Below are 22,607 nucleotides of genomic sequence, written 5' to 3' on the forward strand. Positions count from 1 at the left end.
AAAATAAATAAATAAACATATCCTTAGGTAAATATTTTTTTAAAAGATGTGTCCATCTTGATACGTATAAATCTACTAAACTTGTTGTAGCAGCTGTATGTTTTTTCATTGTATAAATCTGTTTCTCAACGTTTCTTTTATTATCTCCCTCAGGAAGAAAATATCATTAATTTCAAGTTCTTAAATGAAGCACAATTTCCTAATTTTCCACTTCCTCACCAATACTGGAGTTGCCAAACTTTTTGATTTTGCCAGTCCTGTGTGAAAAGTATACCATTGTTTCAATTTGCATTTTTCTAACTACTGGTGAGAATTTTTTATATGTTTATTGGCCATTTGGGTTTTCTCTTACTGAATTGACTATTTATACCTTTTGCCCATATTTATGTTGATTTTGGTCTCTTTCTTATTGATTTGTAGAAAGAACAGTTTCAGTTATCTATGAGACTCCAAAATTGTTGGCATAAAACAACCATTTTATCAGGCCCGTGGATTAAAAGATGCTTTGAAGCTTAAACTCCATTAAGTTCACGGCAAATTGGCCTCTGTGAAAAGCGCTTTTCTATGTGTTTTCTGACTCTCTTTCCTTCTCTAACATTCCATAAAAAGACTAAAACTAGAATTCCGGGACTTCATAGCACTATCCCATCAAGCGTTGTAGAGGTTCCATTATTTGCAAGATCTGGGTCTTGGGTGGGGCCTGCCCTTCTCTGCTTTCTCCACTAGAGGGGGCTTTCGACAGCAAGCCTTCCTTATTATAGGGGAAGAAAGCGGAGACCTTTTCTATGACGCCGGTTGGTGGTCAGAGACTTGATTGACAAAGACATTAGCGAATGCCTCTGAAGTAAGCTGCCGAAGTTTAGGCACGCACAGTCAAAGGAATGGCAGAAGTGCAGCCAACCGCCAATGAGGACTGGTCTTAAAAGGAGATTGGGGCGGGGCTTCCTTGGAGGGGCGGGCTTACGATAAAGAGTCTGAAGCGGGCCCTGGGAGAGTCAGAAGCGTATCCGGTGTTTAGAGAGCTTTGTGGGCTCCGGAGAGGCCGGTAAGAAGGTAGGTCTGAAACTAGGATTGCTCAAACCGGAAGGGAAGAACAGAAGAGGGGTTACTAGTTATTGTCTGAACGAGAATGGGAGTAGACTCCATTTTTGGACAGACCATACCGTGTGGGAAAAGTCCCTCCTCTGTGACTGGACTCCGGAGGGCTGGGTGGGGAGGGGAAGCAAAGAACTGGTACTGCGCATGAGCAACTATACAGGCATGGGGGAGGGGCGGGGACCCCCCAGATTTTGGGGAGCGTCCAGGTGCCCACTCTGCGCAGGAGCGCTAGCGAAGATCCTTTTTAGCCTCCCTTTTCGCAGGTTGCGTCCCTCGTTCTCCGCCGAGAGTAGACACAGGGGCCCCTAGGCCCAGGCCCCTCTGGAATTTAAGGCACGTCTGACACCCCTTCCGGGGTAAATGAAAGCGAAACCTCACGGGTTTGTGGTCACACACACCCCCCCCCCCCCCCCGCCTCCAACCCAACCGATCAATGCTCTGCTATGGGGCCTCTGGGTGAGTGGTTGGGCTTGGGTCTCGAGAAGGGCCTGGTGAGGCAGGCTGCCCTGTCACGGCGGGGGGCGGGTGATGTCACACTGTGTGACACGCGAGGCTCCTTAGTTACATGTAAGCCAACCGCAGAGGCTAGAGGTGTGGAGAGACGGGGCGGGGCTTGGCCTGGCTTTCCAGCCCTACTGGCTGCCCTGCTCTGATCTGATTGGTTACCTTCGGACAGGTGAGATGGCTTGGTTTTATTTAGTCCTGAACCTTGTCGGCGACTTTCACAAAAGTCCGATTAGGGAAGGCGGCGGTGTTGGGCGTTGTCTTCTTCTGGAACCTGCTTGCTGGAGCTGTGGTATTTTTGTGTATTAAATGTGGAATTGCTATTCCGTGCCAGCCTGAGTTGCGTTGTCCACCCCAAACAAGGGCAAAAATCTCTCTGAACTTGAAACTCTATCTAGCAATAGTTAACTTGTGAATGTGTAACCCAGTAGAAGAGCTGACTGTGCCTGAAACACAAAGATTTTTAAGGTTAAAGGTTAATGGAGAATGAGTGTTTCCAGTTACTTATTGATATTTCTATTTTATCTTTTGGTAGAATGTATAGTTTAAGAATTCACTTCAAGACAGATTCTTCCAGTAACCCAACCACAGTTCTTAAAGCTTCTGCGAACACACTTATTTTTGTTAATTATTAGATTTACTCTCTTTGATGTTTTCTAATTCCTCTTTGTTGAAAATTTTTGGTTCTGGCTTAAGTACTATGTTGACATTTAGATTCTCTGCCATTTTCCTTCAGTGGGGACAGAGTGGTTGAATTCTTGAGAAATGCAATTGGTAATTTAGATTCAGAGTTTCCTTCTTAAATTATTCATCTTGTGGAAACATGGCTTACTACCCTCTTTCTTCCCTTCTCTACTATTGACCTAACTGAAGCCTCACTCCTAAAGAATAGGAAAGATAAAATTAATCCATATAGTCAGCATTTCTATTTTTTCCTGTTACAGATATAGTTCATGCTTATTATAGAAATGCTAAAACATACAGGAAAGTGTAATAGGAATCAGTATTTTAATTTTAAAAAATTTCTCTTGATCTTTGGCTGGAACTGCCTAAACGAAAACTTGCTTTTTACTGTAGAGTGTTCTAGTAGAAGGTACCAGACTTCAAGGGCAGAAGACCCCCTAACCTGGTTCTGGCTCTACTATTTACATATTCTTAACTTTCTGATGTTGGTCAAGTCAATACTAATGTCTTTAGTACTTTATAATGATTTCACACAGATTTTCTTGTTATTCAGTAAGCTTGGTAGAGCAGGTATTGGTTATCCTTATCTTACAGATGAGGAAGCCTAGAGAACCATAGGTAAAATGATTTTCCCAAAGTTATATGTTAAAAAATAGCAGCATTTGTGACTCCAAATACAGTGCTTGTGCCACTATTACATTGCCTTTTTGAAATTTTTCTTTTAATCTTTAAAATGGGACTAATCAATCTTGCCTTTCCCTCATATGTTGATGTGAAGGTCAAAGGGGATAATGTATATAAAAGCACTTTGAAAACTGTAAAATTTTAAATGAATGTTGTCAGTGGTATTATAGAAGATACTCTGCTGGCCTGAAGAGTTTCATTTTATTTCATAAACTACCCCCAAGAGTATTAATCTCTTCTGGGAAAACACTGAAAATTCTCTGGATGCTCAATCTTTAAATATTATCATTTGCTACTTGACTTGGTTTTAGAAGCTGGTAGAAACGTCTTCCACTCAACTGTTTTGTTCCCTCAAAGTTTCTAATCAGATTTCATGGAATAGTTTTTACGAACGTTTTTGTTTTCCAAAGACATTATTCAAACCAAGGAGAGAGGGACTGTAAAGGTTGGCTTTTAGGAACACTTCAGTGACCTTTCAAGACAGGTCTCCCTCTCAGCCATTTGGGGTTATAACATTCTTGTTCAGAGAGAGAATAGGATCTAGATTTGTTCTGGAGACTCCTGGTTGTGCTTAAGTGAGGGGGCTAGCAAGCTGATTCATGTGGAAGCTCTGCACTGAAGGTGCTTAAAACCAAATGTGTGAGAGAAGTTTTATTACAATTAACTGATATCGAAAACATTTAAAAAAAGAGCTTAAGGGGTGAGGATTGTGTGGATGTACAGTTTGTCCTAATCTATACTTGCTTTCATTTGGGCTAAATATGGTGTTAACTGGGAAGGGATTGCTGGTTTATATTGGAAGGTGATTATGTATTTAGGACATTGGGGCCTTCTTATGAATCAGTATCTGTCAATCAGTTGTGGTCATAGGGAAATTCAGTAGTGTCAAAATTCGGTACAAGAAATAATATTGAAGGCAATAGGCATATCATCTCCAGGAACTGGTTTGGTTCTGAGGCAGTGCCCTAGAGAGACAGGATTCAGTGTTAGCTAATCCAGGGATTTTGGCCGAAGTTGGGCGGGGAGGCAGCTGAGTCATGTAGGATTCAGATCTAGAGCAATCAAAGTCCAGTCCTACTTGAAGTGGAATTTCTTAAAGCAAATAAGACCAAGCTCCCAGGGGTGAAGAGGAAAACATCAAGCTAATGACCATTTACTTTGTCAAAATCTCTGCCACGTCAGATTATCGCTTAGTTGTAATTAGGCTGTCTCAAAACGCCTGTGATAACGAGGGACAGGAGGTATAGTGTAAATGTGCCAGAAGAGAGGCATGGCATTTAAAGAAAGTCATTTTAATTAGTGATATAAGATTTATCAAGTTTCTTTAAAGTCTAGTTTATAAATTTCTTAGACCCCTCCCCCATTTAATTTAATTTCTCATTTGGGTAAATATTAAGCTTTCAGGGTATATAACTAGCTGTGAGTTAATGGTTGAATAATATTTTTTAAAGTAATTTACAGGGCATATGTAAATTAGGCCTGCGATAAATGTCTTCTAAAACTAGACTTTCAAAAGGGATAAGCCTACACTGAGGACTTGAGAGTAATGAGTACAATCAAATCTCAGTTCTCAAACGTTTTGGTTCTCAGCCAAGTTATTCATGGAAAAAAATATGTCGGTTGTCTAACAAAACTTTCAGTCTTGCTTGATTCTCTACCTGACAACCCTTTCATGCTGATACCTGTGTGATCAATCACGTCTCTCTCAGGAGACCAAAAAATATATTTGGTTTTTGAACAATTCACTTTTTTTTCTCCTTTCTTTTTTTTTAAGATTCTATTTATTCATTTTTAGAGAAAAGGGAAGGGAGGGAGAAAGAGAGAGAGAAACATCAATGTATGGTTGTATCTTGCGCACCCCTACCTGGGGACATGGCCCGCAACACAGGCTTGTGCTCTGACTGGGAATCAAGCCAGCAACCCCCTGATTTCCAGGCGGGCGCTCAATCCACTGAGCCACACCAGAGCTGGGCTGAGCAACTCACCTCTTGAACAGTTTTCCGGAATGAATTAAGTTCAAGAATTGAGGTTCTGCAGTATTTACTTTAGTAACGATATTGGTTAACATACTGAACTAGTCTTATGTATGAAGCACTATTCTAATCACTTTATTTGTATTATCTCACTTAATCCTCAATCCTTTGAAGTAGATAATATTATATATTACTCTTTTACAAATGAAGTTAAGTGCCAGGAATTTGTTACATGTCATACAGCTAAGGAAATATCAGTCATGATTCCAGTGCAGCAGGTCATGCTTTTAACTACTATATTTAAGGACATGGCTATACAGATCCTGAAAACTATTCAGTAGGAAGAACTACTGAAAAATTACACAGTCCTGCCATCCCCCCTCCTTTTTTTTAACCACATAGCATTTATTATTTCTCTTTTAAGTATCAATTTGGTCCCTTCCAGGTGTGAGGGATCAGAATTCAAGATGATCAAATTACTATAACAGGATTGAAGAACCATAATTCACAAACTAAATGTTTAATTAAATGTGTGAACAGTGTTTCTTTGACTTGCTAGTTTAATGTTAAATTGTATGCACTTGAGGCAGTTTCTGTCCTGGCTTTAGCAGTAAGCAGGCTTTTATTTTTCAAAAGCAAGGATTTTTTTTCTTAATGCATACTAAATATGTATGATTGTTTCTGTTTTGCATAACTTAAAAAAAAAACTTTTTAAAAAAGATTTTATTCTTAGAGGGGAAGGGAGGGAGAAACAGAGGGAGAGAAACATTGATTGGTTGTCTCTCCTAAGCCCAGTGATGAGGGGACCAGGCCTATAATCCACACAAGTGCCCTGACTGGAAATTGAACCTCGACCTTTCACTTTGCAGGACAAGGCGCAGTAAACTGAGCCACACCGGCCAGGGCTGTTTTGCATAGCTTTTGACCATGTTTTTTTATATGTACTGTACTTACTAGGTGTTGCAATAAGATTGTGGAGAATCATTTTTAATTTAAGGCCCAGCCCTTTATAATAATCTTTTCATTTTAGGGCGAGGGTAAGGAAGATACCTAAAACAAAACAATGGATTTAAAGACACTAGACATAGATGTTCATTGATAAGAATATCTGTTTCCTCATACATAGTTGTTAATGCTCAGAATGGCAGTAGGGTAGGATTATTAATCAAAGACCTATCTTTTATATCTGAAGAATATTCTTTCTTCAGGGTTTAAAAGAACAAGTCAGATGGATCTGAATTTATCAGAATTGTTTCTTCTGAGGAAGGCTGAGAAGCATCTATTTGCTGTCCCCTAGGGACATCTAGGCAACTACAAAGCACTGCTTTAGTTTTCACTTCAATTAATGTTGCATTTTGGTTGATGAGTACACACTTTTGCTACCTGTGCATATTTCTTACATTTGTGTTTCATTTCTTGATTAAAGCTGTGTTTAGTAGGAGGGATTTTGAAGGGAGAAGCCCTTTGTTTCCCTTAAGTTGTTCTTTCTTGGTTAAAGCCATGCACTGGGTTTTTTTGTTTGTTTTGTTTTGTTTTGTTTTTTTGGGTGGCTCTGGCAGAAGAGGCTTACCTAGGGAACCACGGAATGGTGACACTTTCAACAGCAGTACATGCATGACAAATTTTCACAGATTCTGACATGTTTGGGGATTCCTGTTCTCCTAAGGTTGAAGGCTTAAAATGAAGCTCTGGACCAAATTAAAGGAATTTGGTTATGAATAACACCTGAACATTTACTTGTCATTTACAAATACAATACAGGCAAATTTCCCATGAGTCCAGGAGGCACTGTCTGCATTGTATTCTGTGTAAATAATCCCACCTCCGTTTTATAATTAGTTGAATATAGAATTTCTAGATTTCTATATAAGTTGGGATTCAGGGTAAGGCAGACCAATATTTTTATCAGTTTTGTAATGGGCTTAGATGTGCGTTGAAACTGCTGTATTAAAGAATTTTTGAGCAACATGTAGTGTATTTTTTTTTCTTAATTTTGGTAACATATACCATTTACCATTTTAATAGACTTTTTTTTAACAAAGATTTTCATTTGATTGTGGATGTTAGCTGAATTTACTTGGTTAATGGTTTTAAATACTCTTCCTGAGACAGAATAATTTTGGTATGGGAGCTGTTATTTTTGAGTTATGAATGCAATTTAATCTTTTTTAGCTGAGTTTGCTTATTGAAATGTATATATCTTTTCTGTACAGCTTCTGAGCACAACTTAGTTGAGGCTAAGATAGAAGCCTGGTAAGTTTAGTCTATCTGGCAAAACTTGTAAGAACACTTTTTTTAAACTCATGACTTATCTGCACCTTACTTCTTATCTGTTTGGTATAGACCTAGAGCAAATTATCACATTTCCTTGATTCTAAGACCAACTTTTCCCCCTCACATTTTCACTTTCGGAAAATATGTGATATGTACATCATGTCATCTTAAATTAGTATACTATATGCATTTCTTTCCCCCCCTTAAAGCTATTAAAATTGCTGTATATCTTTACATCTAGAGAGTTTGGTAGTTACATTAAAATTTTTTTAAATTTACTGATTGATTTTAGATAGAAAAACATTGATTTGTTGTTCTACTTATTTATACATTCATTGGTTGATTCTTGTGTATATCCTGACCAAGGATTGAACCGCAATCTTGGCATATTAGGACAGCACTCTAACCAAGTGAGCTACCCAACCAGAGCAATAGTTACATTTTTAAATAGGTAGTTACATGTTAAAATAGGTAGTAATATTGGAAAATGGGTTTTATTTTATTTATTTTTTTATGTTTTTAAAACACAAGCCACTATTGACTCATGGAGAAATTCCTATTTGACACCTTCCTCCTTACGCTCACAACCTTTGATGGTTTTGGGTTTTCTGTTGGCAGTTGTAAGAGAGTCCTGGAAAGGGGCAGTCATTACCTCCTAGGAAATATTAAAGAGTGAACTGGGACAGAGGAATTTCTGCCATTCTCCCCTCCTAAGTTTCCACTTACTGGGGTCTGGTTACGGAGTGTTGCCCCTTTCTGGCTAACAATCCCCTGGGTATTTGAGTACTCCCACCCCCTCCTTTTTTAACTCTTGAAATTGGAAGCAAGAGATACTTGAGCAGTTGTTGTGAATACTATGGAGAAACTTGGCTCTGAAGGTTGCTTCAGTACTGTTGCAAGTTCTGTCTAGGGATGTCATTAGGGATGTTAATGGAAGCCTTAAACAAAGACACTTTCCAGGTGCTGGATTCTGCCATCCTGTAAGTATGCTCTCTAGAGGATGTATTCCTCATGGTTATGGAAGGCTGTGGCTGGCAGTGCAACAGCCTGCAATAATTGCACCATCTAGATCAAGAGGGCCTGGAGCCCTGAGACCTTGAGATGAGAGCATCAGCTTTAGTAGGTTCTGCAGCTTGTCACCATATCAGTTCTTAAGAACAAAACTAACAGAAGTAACAGAATTGAGGTGAGTAGGGGTGGTTGAGAAAGGGAAGAGGACATCAGAGAAAGTAAGCCAGCCATTTTAAGGTATCATTTGTGAGAGAGCCTCAGAAAACAAGTGTTAGGGATGCTTTTGAACTCTTTAAGAATGGTGTCTTTACACTGGCGCAGAATCCCTCAGGAAATTGATTTGCTTGTCCAGGTGAATTTGCTGAGTATTGGGTTAAGTGCTGATTAGAATGGGTGTGAGTAGTTGGTCTGTCTTTCAAACAACAACTTACCTTTTGTGTTTTGGTCCCCTCCTTCCCCTACATTTTTTTGGTAAATTTGAAAAGGATTGGACCTTATGGGTCTAATAAGAATCTGGAAGATTTATATTTAGCAAAGATGAAAGGTCTTGATTAGATCTCCTGGTTCTGTAGATTGAACATGTTTATTTAGGATTGCATGTAAGACAGAGGAGGGAGCAAAATTTAAGAGCCTGACTTTATGGTATTGATGTGTAATGTGACCTGGGTATAGTTTAGTGTTTTTTGGTTTTTTTTAAATGCCCTTTGGGACTTTTGGCAAGATATGAGTAAGGTCTATACTTCAGATGATAGACTTATATCAGTGTTAATATCCTGATTTTGATAATCATTTTTAGGATATACACACTGAAGTATTTTTAGGTAAGGGGTATTGTATCTGGCAAAAATATATTTTTAAGTCTATATATTGCTATATATTGAAAGAGGATAAAGCAAATATAGTGAAATAGTAACATTTAGTCTGGGTGAAGGGTATACAGGAATTCTTTGTAGTATACCAAGTCTTGTAGGAAAGGTTCTGAAATTATGTTTTTTAAAAGTGTTTTTGCATAATTTTCCTTTTCATGGAGGTAGGAACTAGCCTCTTTTTAAAATTGTGAATCCCTTTTTTAGTTCCGTTCTGAAATGCACTTGGTAGAAAGTTTTTACATGTATGTTTTTAAAATGCAAGTTCTAGGGCAGATCTTTATAGTTTTTCTTTTTCTTTTTTTTTAAATCTTTGAAGTAGTCTACGTTTGCTGAGGGAGTTCTGTAGCATCTTGAAACAATGACATAAAAGTGCTTTATGTTCCAGTGACTGGGATTCCTTTAACTAGATTGGTAATTGACAATTTCTCAAAGAAGCAGTTTTTTAAAAGGGCAAATTAACTTCTGAAAGAATAGAAATCAAATTCCAGTAATAAAAACCTTGGGGAGAGGAAGATGGGGTTGTTTCCTCTGTCAATGGTTGATTATATATTCTAGAAGGAAATATATAAAAATAAAAATGGTTGTGTTAGAACAGTGGGATTTTTTCAAACTTGTATTTTTTTAATAAGAAAGTTATTATTTTGTCTATACTTGTATCTTTAAAATAACCTTTCTTCCTTTTATTCTTTATTCTACAGAGTAGAGGCTGTATCCCACAGATTCTGGCATCATGAACATATTTGATCGGAAGATCAACTTTGATGTGCTCTTCAAATTTTCCCATATGTAAGTGTGTTGACCTTGACTACAGCTTCTTATTGCTTTTCCTTTCATATCTGGTTTTTCTTTTTTCTAGCTTATTAACTTTTGTATATATAGACTAACATTGACTTTGCTAGAATCCTGAGGATATGATAAGCGCCCAGATTCTAAGGACTACTGTGTGGTCACTGGAAAGCCATTTAATTTTTCTAGTTTTGGTACTGATTGTTCATAATTGTGGGTTTTTTACTTTCCCAGCATTTAATATTCTGTGTTTGTTAACCTGTGTTCAGAACATACCTTTTTTAATTGTAATGTAACTTCCACATATTCCCTGGGAAGGAGAAAAGATGGAAATGGTCCTTAGATGAATTTAGGTTGGTCCCTGAGTGACAGCTGTTATTAACATTCTTTCCTAGAACCCCCTCAACACAGCAGCACCTGAAGAAGGTCTATGCCAGTTTTGCCCTCTGTATGTTTGTGGCGGCTGCAGGGGCCTATGTCCATGTGGTCACTCATTTCATTCAGGTAAGAGCGATTTCCTTCTAGTTGCTGTCATATAAATTGTAATTAGAAGAAACTAGTTCAGCAGGGTGGTACAAGCCTATGCCCCTCCTTAATCCTTTTCAGCAGTTTGGCATCTGAACTCAGCCAAAACCAGCGTACTAGACATGTGGGGCCATTTAAATTTTCTGGTGACTGTGCTCTCTAGATATTGCACCACGCCATTATTACATGAAATGCTAAAGGGACTCATTTAAGAAAAAGAAGGTCAAAACTATGAACATTAAAATGGCAACAAATTCACAACTATCAACAACTAAATCTAAAAAAACAAACTAAGCAAATGACCAGAACAGGAGCAGAATCATAGATACAGATGTCATTTGGAGGGTTATCAGCTGGGAGAGGGAGAATAAGAGAAAAGGTGCAGGGATTAAGAAGCATAATGGGTAGGAACAAAATAGTGGGAAGTTAAGAATAGTATAGGAAATGGAGAAGTGAAAGAACCTACATGCACAACCCATGGACATGAACTAAGCAGGGACTGCTGAAGGAAATAGGGGTACTGGGTGGCCGGGGGAAAGGGGGGAAATTGGGACAACTGTAATAGCATAATCGATACAAGTATATTTAAAAAAAAAGAAAAAGAAATGTTTAGCTTCAGAATGTCTTACCCCTGACACTTAATGATGTGTTGCTGATATACAAGACCCCTACCCACTGAGGAGAGTCATAACATGTGTACTGGTGTTCTCCACAGTGGCCTTTGACTCTCTCTCTCCTTTATCTCTTTTTTTTTTTTGCCTAAATGACTGTGGAGTACATGGATACAAAACACTGATTGTACGATGAATTATCAGGAGGGGCAGGGTTGAGACCTTTAAGGATTAGACACACTTTATTCTCTGATACACTTACATCTTCGTGGTTGAGTGAAAACCCCTTTAATAACTCATTTTCCTGTATTGAAGGAGAGTTTGGGTTTGGTTGGCAGAAATAGAAGGGACAGTTGAGGAGTAATCAGTAAGTTGAAATTCTCACTAGCTAAGACATGTCGCTATTAGAGTGTCCTTTCCTGTGTAAGTACGAGGGTGTGCCTGTGTTGGCATTGGCACTGCTGAGAACTGTCCCTGCGCTCAGGCATTTCCTTCCAGGGGTCGTGTGAAACATTACTCTGGATACTCAGAGGATAGGACTTTGATCCCTGGAATTTAGACTAAAACATATTCTACCTTTTAGGCAAGAGTGGCCCTTTAGTAATGTAAAATGAAGTCATCATCATTATTTGTGGATTTCGTATTTGTGAATATACCTACTTGCTAAAATTTATTTGTAATCCTAAAATCAGTACTTTAGCAGACATTTGCAGTCATACCCAGAGCAGGAAAAAAATATTCGCGTTGCCCATCACACCCATGTTCCAGCTGAGTTTAACAAGGCAACACACTGTCTTATTTCAAGCTCTCAAACTGTAAACAGTAGTGCTTTTTACGGTCTATTTAGTGTGACATCTATTGCATTTTTGTTAATAATTTTGTTGTTTGAAATGCTCCAAGCATAGTGCCAAGTGCTCTTAGGGTTCCTAATGGCGAGAAGACTGATGTGCGTTATGGAGAAAATGTGTGTATCAGATAAACTTGTTCAGGCATGAGTTACAGTGCTGTGGCTCTGAGCTCAATGTTAATAGATCAACGATATATATCAAAGGATATGTATTGATCAGTTGATGAAAATGTGGTGACTGGGGGTTCACAAGAACCTAATCATTTATTTCCTACAGGAGCAGTTGTTCAGTATTCACTAATTCATTGTTCATTGTGACTATAGAACATAACTACTGTGAAAAACAAAAATGGAATATACCTTTAAAGGAAGGAAGGAGCTTTTGTGTCTATATATAATGGTCTCTCCCTTTTTAAATGCCTAGAGCTTTTTCCCACTTGCTTTATAAGAAAAATTGTTTTTTCTGTACAAAACTTAAGCATGTTCAGTGTAGACAATTAGGATAACAGACTAATGATAAGTAAATATAAAACTTTATAATCCCGTCACTCAGAAATAACGACATATGTTTTGGTACTTTTTGATACTTACCTTCTGTCTCAGTTCTTTCAGACCGCTCTAACAGAATACCACATAGACTGGGTGGCTCAACAACAGAGTTCTTTTTTTTCTCCCCTAAGATATTATTTATTTATTTTTTTAGAGCAAGGGAAAGAAAGGTAGGGAGAAAGAGGGAGAGAAACATTGATTGGTTGCCTTTGTACATGCCTCAACCAGGAACTGAACCTGCAACCCTGGCATATACCCTGACTGGGAATCAAACCCAAGTGACTGAGCCAGTTGATCAAGGCAACAATAAATATTTCTTACAGTTTTCAAAGCTGGGAAGTCAAAGATCAAAGCACCAGCAGATTTGTTGTGTGGTGAGGGCCCACTTCCCATTTCATAAACAGCCACTTTTCTCACTGTGTTCTCACAGGGTGGAAGGGACAAGGAGCTCTCAGGGTTCCCTTTTTATAAGGGCACTAATCCCCTTCATGAAGGCTCCACCCTTATGACCTAATCACTTTCCAAAGACCCTCCCTCTAAATACCATCATATTGGGGGTTAGGATTTAAACACGAATTTAGGGTGGGGACATTTTGTCCCTAGTACCCTCTCTTTTTTCTCTGTATGTGTATATGTATTTGTATATATTTTACAGTGATCATAAAGGGGTCATTTCTGCTTGTTCCACATATTGGAATGTTTTTTTCAGCACTTGCCACTCTGGTTCATTTTTTTCTTATCTCTTGGGCAAAACTCATCGTTTGACGAGGGTAGTTGTGGTTGGTGGACCACCCAGGCCAGAACAGCCTCCAGCATCTACTGCAGTCCCAGCTCTGTCCTTTAAGGCTTCTGGTTTCTTTTCAGTCCACACTGCCTTTTCCACTGCCTCCAGGATAGAAGCAAATACTAGGGAGTTCAGATGAATATTTGAATCTAATAAAGTCTCCTGCAAAATAAGTTTGATACTTCATTTATGATTTTGGATCTGACAGGCTGGCCTGCTCTCTGCCCTGGGTTCCCTGGGGTTGATGATTTGGCTGATGGCAACACCTCATAGCCGTGAAACTGAGCAAAAAAGACTGGGACTTCTTGTTGGATTTGCTTTCCTTACAGGTATGTTGAGGGATTGGTTTAATTTTGGTGGGATGAGGGTAGAGACTATATTTTTAAATATCTTTAGACTAGGTTCTGAGATTTATATTTATGCTGGTACACTTACTATCCAACTGGTACAGTTACTATCAAACCTTATATTTGAGTGTGTTTTGCCTTGTACTACTTCCTTGTTTCGTGTAGGTGCGTCTTGCTTCCCCATACAGAGGGTAAGCTCTTTGTTACTAGTGATTACTTTTGTATCCAAAAATAAGCATTTGTGTGCTTGAATGAATGAAATTTAAGAGTGTAGGTAGCATAGCTTATTAATGGTAGACATGGGACTAAACAATTCAAGAACCTGACTTAGATGGACTCACACTGGCAACTCTCGTAGAAGCATTCATCTGTTCGGAACTGTACAGACATTGAAATACGTCACACAGGGCCTTTTGCTGATTCTCAAGAAAAGAATTAAAAGCACGGCACTTCTACAACATTATCTACAATATCCAGGATCTAGAAACAGCCCAAGTGCCCATCAGTAGATGAGTAGATAAAAAAGCTGTGGTACATTTACACAATGGGACTACTATGTGACCATAAAAAAGGAGAGCTTACCTTTTGCAGCAGCATGGGTGAACCAGAAGGTTATTGTGCTAAGTGAAATAAGCCAGTCAGAGATAGACAAATACCATATGATCTCACTTACCTGTGGAATCTAATGAACAAAATAAACTGATAAACAAAATAGAAATAGAGACATGGAAACATGGAACAGACTGACAGCTCTCAGTCGGGGAGGAGGGACTGAAAACGGTGAGGGGATTAGGCAAAAAGTATGTTTGCGTGATACATGCACACAGACAGCAGTATGGTGATGGCCACAGGGAGGGGGCCGGGTAGAGGGGGTAAAGAGGGAGATATAGGGGCATCTGAAATAGTGTCAACAATAAAAATAGTTAACAAAACCCTTCTAGAATTATTAAGGGAAACTGGACTAAAACTACACAATAAAAATACTTGCAAAGCAACATGTGAGTTAGTACAGCTCATTTATCTAATCTATCATGTTGAAGAAATTGTAGAAAGGCAGGGATTTAGAGATTAAGATTTTTAGATGAGGGCTATCTAGTTTTTGAAGTCATTAAAGGGTGGAATTGAAAGGAGAAAAGAGTCACCAAAGCAGAGGAAATGTTGGAGCCAGAACAGGCTGCCGCGGTGCCCTCCTGTTGGCACACTTCCACCTGCAAAACTGGTCTGACCTTTTTTTGCTACAAAGAGAGTTGGCCATGCATGACTATAAGATTGCTGTCCACAAGTTTCTGCTTTACTCTTAATTCTTTTTTTCCTAATCTAATTCCTGATCTGGCCACATTATGGGCTCACATTGCTCCTTTTCAGAGTTTTGCAGCCTTAACGATTTAGCTCAAAATGTCTGACATGCCTGTGTCAATTTCCTTTTAAACTCCATTCTTCCTAGGAGTCATCAGTGATTTTCAGCTAAGGGACAGTTTTGCAGTTCTGTATAAATAAAAAACTTAGTCAAGTTCAAGTTCTGTTGAAAACAAACATGGAGAGAGACATTTAGTTACTTTAGTCCACGTTTTTTTTTTGGAGCGTGGGCATGCCTGTGCTATTAATGATCAGCTTTTGGACAAGGGTCGTCTTCCAGAACTGATGGCAGTGATGTGCTCTGGGGCTTTTTGTTTTCCAGGAGTCGGCCTGGGCCCTGCTCTGGAGCTGTGCATCGACATCAACCCCAGGTGACCGTTTTAGCAGTGTCTGCGTCTTTCTGCTCTTGTGAATGTGCCTTCTACAAATAGACTGTGTTACTGTGGCCCTCAGTCTAACAGTCTTCTCCTTGACAGCATCCTTCCCACTGCCTTCATAGGCACAGCAATGATCTTCACCTGCTTCACCCTGAGTGCTCTCTATGCCAGGCGCCGTAGTTACCTCTTTTTGGGAGGTAAGTGTGGACCGGAAGGCAGGGAGAGGGTCTCTGCTCTAGCCAGGATTCTCACTAGGACTGTTCCCCCTCATCCCACCTTCTTGTGACTATTGGGTTGAAGTAGAAAGCCTTCATTTTGAGGGAACACAAATAATGGCTTTAGCAGGATTGTTTTTACTTTACTTTGTCTTCTCTCAAGATGGCTTTTTGTCACGTGTTACAGGTGTCTTGATGTCAGCCATGAGCCTGATGCTTTTGTCTTCCCTGGGGAATCTGTTCTTTGGATCCATTTGGCTTTTCCAGGTAAGACTTTGCATGTAACTTTACAGCGGCCATTTGCCTCACACTTATTTTTCTTGCTTAACCCTGAAGCAAGATAGACCAGAATCCTCCAGAATGTTCCCCTTTATTAGGCAGTGCTCTGGAAGCCTCCCCACTAACCTTCCTAGGGTGGAGCTGTCCGTGGGTAAAAGTTCAGACTAAATGAGTTAGACATTGCTAAGGAGAAGACGGTTTGCTCAGAGGTCATTTTTCTAAGGCCAGTCCCAGCAGGCACTCCTTAAAATGATTCAACCTCTTCTATTGACCAAAAAAAAAAAAAAAAAAAAAAAAAAAAATTAGTGCGGAATTGTGCTGAGGGAAGTAATGTGGTCTTCACCATACACTTCAGTTCCCATGAATGTTAACATCAGTGTGGTAAGCATTTGATGTACTTTTAAGTGCCAAGAGCCAGAAAGAAGTATGGCTTTTTTTTCTACAGTGTTTACCATATGGTAACCTCATCTTATTCTTTTGTCAGGCAAACCTGTATTTGGGGCTGTTGGTCATGTGTGGCTTTGTCCTTTTTGATACTCAACTCATTATTGAAAAGGCTGAAAATGGAGATAAGGATTATATCTGGTGAGTGTGAAAACTGGTCTTTAACAAGAATGAAGAATGAGGCTTACTCTGTTCTGTAGCTCTTTTCTGAATCCTAGGGACAGTACGTTGCCTGGCCCACCTTTCTGTCCACATTAGTAGGGATAAAAGTAGATCAGGTAGCACTGACTGAACTTCAGGTATTCAAGCTTTGAGGGGGTGTATGTGGGAGGATACCTGTGGTTTTGGAACTATGCACCAAAATAGCATAGTTTCTCTCAATTCTTGAAAGACATCAGATTTTTTAAAATTGAACTACTAATATGTATTTAAATATCCATATTTTTCATAGTGGTTACGTATAGGCAGGGGAGAAGGAAAAGGACTTTTTACCTTTTATTCTTTATACTTTTGTATTCTTTAAGTCTTTAACAATGAGAAGATATACATATAATGTTTTTTGAATATATGCATTTTTTAATGTTGAAATCCTCTCAAAGTTAGTGGTACGTAGGTCAGGCAGGATTCAGTTGGGCCTCTGCAGAGTCTAAAGCCCAATTTTTCTTTTCTGTATGCTATTGGGTTGGCCCAAAAGTTTGTTTAGTTTTTTCTGTACAGTGGCTCTAGTAGTGCTTAATTGTCTTTTCATTCAAAACAGTTTTGTTAGATTGTATTGTGACAGCTGTCGTGTCAGTGTGCATTTAAAAAAAAAAAATCAAAATTTGATGTATTTTTGTGCAGCTGTTTTAATATTGAAGCTCAAAGAAAATATGCAGTGTTTTGGCAAAAAAAGATTTGTGCAGTGTATGGAGAAGGTGCTGTGATTGAGCAAGTGTGTCCAAAGAGATTTGCAAAGTTTCTTTGTACTATTGACATTTTGGCCAAATAACTTTGCTGTGGGGCTGTCTTATGCATTGGAAGATGTTTAGTAGCTCCCCTTGCACCTACCCACTCGAAGCTGATAACAGGAGATAGCCAATATACTCAAAATATTCATATCAATAAAATGAAAAATGTGTCTTTTATTTTACAGAAAAAATGTAACAGACTTTGGCCAACCCAATACATGGTTTCATTTAGTTGAAAGGATTTCAGACACAATTTTACTTCCTTAATTGGTGGAGTGTTGGTGAAGCCAACTCATGGTGTGGGAATTTTATATCTTTGTGTAAAGGAAAGTAGGAAGTGCAATTTGTGCTCTGGTTCTCTTTCAGGCATTGCATTGACCTCTTCTTAGACTTCGTTACTCTCTTCAGAAAACTCATGATGATCTTGGCTTTGAATGAGAAGGTTAGTCAGCCCACTACCCAAAGATGAGAGGATAGCTCCGGTGCTCAGCATCTATATATACTTCAAATGTGAAAACTTGCTTATACACTGTGTAGGTCCAGGGTTATATAAGGCATTAAGTAAGAAGTAAAGCAGAATTCTTTAGCTGATGTAGAAAAAGGAATAAGTAAAAACTCCTTTTTAAAAACGAAAAAAAACTAATCCCTAAGACAAGTATCAAAGGGAAAAAAAGAGTTTCAGGGGCAGCAGTTTGCTATATGAAGAATTTAAAGGCTCTTAAAGATAGTTATGATTCAGAAAAGGATATTCTAGAAGATTTGTATAATATTGACAACCAGTTTTTGTAAATATATTTCAGAAATAAACCAATTTACACTTGTTGGTCTTAAGTTTATTCCAGAGACGCATTCTGTATATGGTGAGTGAGTGTCAAACTTAGTCTACTCCAGCAGCTGGAGAACAAATGAGCCCAGCAGCTTTTCTTACAGTCCTTACTATGGAACAGGACACAGTGCAGTGGTGGTAGAAGCAGGGGACTTGGTGGATTTGGTGGTCCTCTGGTCTGTGCCACAACTGGACTGGGCACCAAACGGGTGTCCCATTTTCAGTCAAAGCAACTCAACTTCCATTTGTTAAATACACTGGGCTTCCACCTAAGATTGACTGAAGAATTCTCCTAGACTAGAATATTTCTGAATGTTGGTTTATGCCCAGGATATATGCTTCCTTTTGAAGCCTGATGGAAAGTTGGTGGTCTTGGCCTTGGTCTTGACCTTTTGATTAGTTCTTTTAAGATAGACTGCTAGACTGAAGCCTTCAGTGGTTGGGATCTGAGCTGCAGTGGTTGTAAGTAGCCAAGAGTGGTCAGGTAGGCCCACCTAGGTACTATTGGGGTGGAAGTGGGAACAATTGCTTGAAGTGTATTCTCAGGTCTTTCAGCAACCTGGGGGGCCACCAGTGGAAGATGGTTAAGATTCAGTTCCTGCTGCACTAAAGGAGAATTTCTCATTCCTTTTTATTGTCCCCAATCTCTTCTAGTCCTTAATCAAAGGCAGCCAGGTGTTGGCTCACTCAAGAGTTTTAGTTTGAATGATGCCAGAAATTAATTTGGTAATTTTTCTTGACTTCCAGGACAAGAAGAAAGAGAAGAAGTGAAATGACCATCCAGCCTCTTCCCAATTTGGCTTCCTCTCCCTCTATCCACTCATCTTCTCTTTGCACACATTACATGTGGTGTGTTCTCTGATAATGAAAAGCATCAGAAAAGCTTTTGTACTTTGTGGTTTTCTCTATTTTGAACTTTTTGATCAAAAAACTGATTAGCAGAATATAGTTTGGAGTTTGGCTTCGTATTGGTAGAGTTCTTCCCCACTTCCTTTTCTGTCATCTGCATCCCTAGCCTCTTCCTGTGCTTAAGCAGCCAGTCCATCATGATGAGGAGTGGAACCCACGGAGGGAGACAACTCCAGGAGTCCACTTTTCAACTGAGCTGTACCAAGTGCATCTGAACTGTTTGGTAGAGCCACCTCTGCCCTTCCATCCTCAGCACTGTTTGGTTGGTGTGCAGTTCCTGTGGGACTGGGCAGTGTTTTCCTTTGGAAAGAAGTTTGCTGCTCCTGTTGTTACTCAGGTTCATTATAGCTGAGCTTCTGTCAGCCCCTACAGAGAAAGTGAAGAGCCTCTTCTGGTGAATGCTTTGCTGCTTCTGAGCTGCCCAAATTGCTGCTGGTCTGGCAAACACACCCTTCTGCCTTGCCATCACAAAAGGAATGTGGATTTGTATGTGTTCTTGTTCCTACTCTTTCCTATCTCTTGTCTGATCACCTGCCTGCTTTCCACCCCTGGGATGGGAGGATTTCAGCCCAAAGGGAAGACTAATTCTTGTCGGCACTTAAAAAAAGGCTGATTGTGTATTGCAAGATAGAGCCTAGAATCCTCAAATTTCCCCTGGTCTTTATTTTATTTTTTATTGGTTATCACCTTAGTTGCTGAGTGGCCCCTACCATGTGATTAAAGAACCCAGGAGATGAAGAAAAGGGAAGAGAATGGTTGAGCCTCTGGGGGTAATTGTAACTAATCTGCCAGAAAAACCTAGATAAGAACTTCTTAAGACAGAATCTCCTACTGAGTGGTTCTTGTTCAGATCAAAAGATGAAGCTTGGGAGGCAGCAGTCATAACAGTCCTTTGATGCATTTTTGTTATCTCCCATTGGGTAATGTCCCACCTGATCATAGGTATTGTCAAGCCAGAAATTTGGGGCAGGAGATAAATGTTTGTTTTCACATGCGCTTTAGTTTTGGGCTCTAAACCTGTTTTCTACAACTCGGCAGCCTTCCTGGCAGGGCCCAGGTGACCAAACCTGTAAGATACCTAATTCCCAGCAGTTTTGTGGTTGCATATGGAGGAAGGGCAGTACCAGTGGGAATCACCAGCTCCTTTCCTCTGGCCTGCACAGTCAGCTGGCACAGATGGGTGGGCCTTGGGAGCATTTGTGGCTCTGGCTACTTACAGGGCTTTGGTGTAAGGGGGACTGAGCCATGCCATGGAAAGCTTATTGCCAGCAGGACACCATTTTTGGCTTTGCCTGTTCACACCCAGTACACAGTTTGACGTGTGACTGCTCATTTGCTGTACACCATCCCATGAAAAGGTTTGTTCCCAGGCTGTGTGTGTTTCTGGAGTGGTTTGCCACCCAGAATGGCTTGCTTCCACAGAGGATGCTGCCCTCTCAGCTGCTGCTTCCAGCCTGTGGCTTGGAAACTTCTAGAAGGACTTCCTTCCCATTAACGCGCCGTAACAACTCCATAAATTTGTTGATTCTTTGCTAGGCGTGAGAATCCGAGTTAACATCTTTTGAAGCCAAACTCCACCTCTTGTGCTTTATTTGCTTGGGTTAAAGGAGTTTTTCTTTAGAAACTGTGCCAAGAATGACAAGCTATTAAAAAAAAACTTTTAAAGAAAATGTCTTAACAGGTTTTTAAAACAGTAATCACTGTAATTATCACTTTCTTTTCTAGTTCCTTGGTTTTCAGCTTAGGCTGCATTCTCTAACATACTGTGAAGACAAAGGTGTTTTTGATCAGAAATATATGAAATCTACATAGTCTTAATTTGTAAAAAAAAATAAAATAAATTCCTTAACCTTTTCTAGTATTAACGTATTTTAAACTCAAGGCCATAGCCGAACATGGTGGGACTTGGGGGGGAGCTAAATGGGACAAGATTTTTTTGCTCAAGGTGTGAAGAGAAGGAAACAAGTGCCCCCCCCCCCCCCCCCCCCTTCTTAGGCACCTATTCTACAGCCCCAGCTCACCACAAAGGTTGGGAATTTTTTCTGTCTGATACACAGCCTGGGCCTTTTTCTGGTCCTCCCCTTTCCCAGCCTTTATTGTAGATGGTTTGTGGTAAGAGCATGTGTGTGGTTGGTTCTAGTGTATAGGCAAACTATGGAATTTGGGGATGTGTAATGGAAAAAAGGCATAATCCAATCATTCTGTGAGTACTTTTGGTCACCATTGTGGCCAGGTGCCATTCTAGGTGTAGGAATTATCATTGAAAAACATCCTTTCCTTGTTTACATATGAGAAAATAAACCAAAGTTTGGATTACAATCTGGTTATTCCATTTTGGCAGGCTTGCCCTCCGGTTGTCATGTTCATTATAGTCACAGAGCTTCCTGTTAGGATTTGACTGCTGTTAGATTTGACTGCTGTTACCTGACTGGCTCATCTAGGTTACTTCCAGGTGACCGATCTCTTTGGACTCCACATACCCCCATCCCAGCTAAGGAACTTCTTTTCCCAACTTAGAAAGTGTACCTAAAGCATCTTTTATTTATTTTTTTTACATTCCTCGTGATGACTGAAAGATGCCAGCCTCAGATTCTGTAAAACCCAATTTTATCCTTGTGCTGTCTTCTATTTGCGGTGGTGGTGGGGTAAGACACACAGGCACAGCATAGTGCTCACAACATACCAGGTTTTAATATTCCCAATAGCCTAAGAAGGTAGACTGTTTACCACATATGATCAGTAGCTTCCAAAGTCATGCCAGCAGGCAGTGACAGATATGTCTGGAAAGAACCCAGGCACCCTGTCTCTGGAGCCCCAGCCCTTCACTGTTTCCCTATGTAGGCAACCCTGAGGTAAGTGCCATCCTGACCTTCATTCTGGCTCCAGCTCCATCTGGGTGGAGGAAAATGTGAGGTGGTTTGGGCAAACTCTCCCACAACCAGTCTTTGTAACCTTTTAGTCTTTCCTCAAGGAGCCCACTAATTACAAATTAAACAGGAGGGGTTAACAATCATTCCATGCCTAGCACATCTGCAGGCCTGAACTAGAGGGATGAAGTCATTGGTGTGGAAGTAGAAGGACCTCTTGTTAGGTGAAGAGAGTCTGACCTGCCTAAGCAGGTTATCAGAAGGGGTCATCTCCATGCTGGGGATAAAGACCAGGGCACGGCATTTTAGTTACAGCCAAGGGCAGGGTAGCTACAGGCAGGCATTCTGTGCTTACAGGGGCGAGCACAGTGGGCCCTGGACAACAGTGGAGGGCATTTAGCCTGATCGGTGGTGGTTCAGGGGAAAGTGTTTTGGAGATGACACCTGAGCTAAGTAAGGCTAAATCTTAAAGACTGAGTCAAAGTGAAACAGGTGAGTGGGTGTTTCCAGGTCAAGGGATTAGTATGAGCAAAGGCAAAGCAGCATGATTCAGAGAGTGCTGGGGTGGCAAAAAGGTTTTGCTGGGTTGTAAAGTTTAAGAAGACTTGTGGGAAATGGGAGGGAGGGGTAAGCTGAGGACCTGGTACAGGCATACCTTGGAGATACTGTGTTTTTTTCCCCAGACCACCACAATAAAGCAAGAATCACAAAGTAAGTAGTAATCTTTTTGCTGAGGGAGGGTCTTGCCTTCAAACTGTTAGAAAAGAAAAGCAACTTCTGTGCTGCTCAACAAAACAAGGTGAGCCTATATTCCGTGCTAAGGTGCTGGCTTTGTCCTGAG

General features: G+C 40.0%; 1 protein-coding gene across 2 annotated transcripts; it reads left to right on the top strand.

Annotated features, from left to right (window-relative positions):
• The first annotated feature begins 960 nt into the window (after window positions 1-960).
• Window positions 961-20,753, top strand: TMBIM6 (transmembrane BAX inhibitor motif containing 6). Of its 2 annotated transcripts, none has more exons than XM_090273130.1 (10): window positions 961-1,053; window positions 9,796-9,883; window positions 10,279-10,387; window positions 13,408-13,528; window positions 15,225-15,273; window positions 15,379-15,476; window positions 15,682-15,761; window positions 16,258-16,358; window positions 17,531-17,606; window positions 18,738-20,753. In XM_090273130.1, exons 2-10 carry the CDS (start codon window positions 9,828-9,830, stop codon window positions 18,759-18,761), a joined length of 714 nt encoding a protein of 237 aa, XP_090129256.1. In that variant the 5' UTR covers window positions 961-1,053; window positions 9,796-9,827; the 3' UTR covers window positions 18,762-20,753. The 2 variants fall into 2 exon arrangements, with proteins under 2 accessions (XP_090129256.1, XP_090129257.1); XM_090273131.1 differs by lacking the exon at window positions 961-1,053 and adding an exon at window positions 1,825-1,894.
• The last annotated feature ends 1,854 nt before the right edge of the window (window positions 20,754-22,607 follow it).

This window comes from Furipterus horrens, unplaced genomic scaffold (genome assembly GCF_987537825.1).
Source record: "Furipterus horrens unplaced genomic scaffold, mFurHor1.1.pri manual_scaffold_4, whole genome shotgun sequence".
In the NCBI taxonomy this organism is placed as follows: domain Eukaryota; kingdom Metazoa; phylum Chordata; class Mammalia; order Chiroptera; family Furipteridae; genus Furipterus; species Furipterus horrens.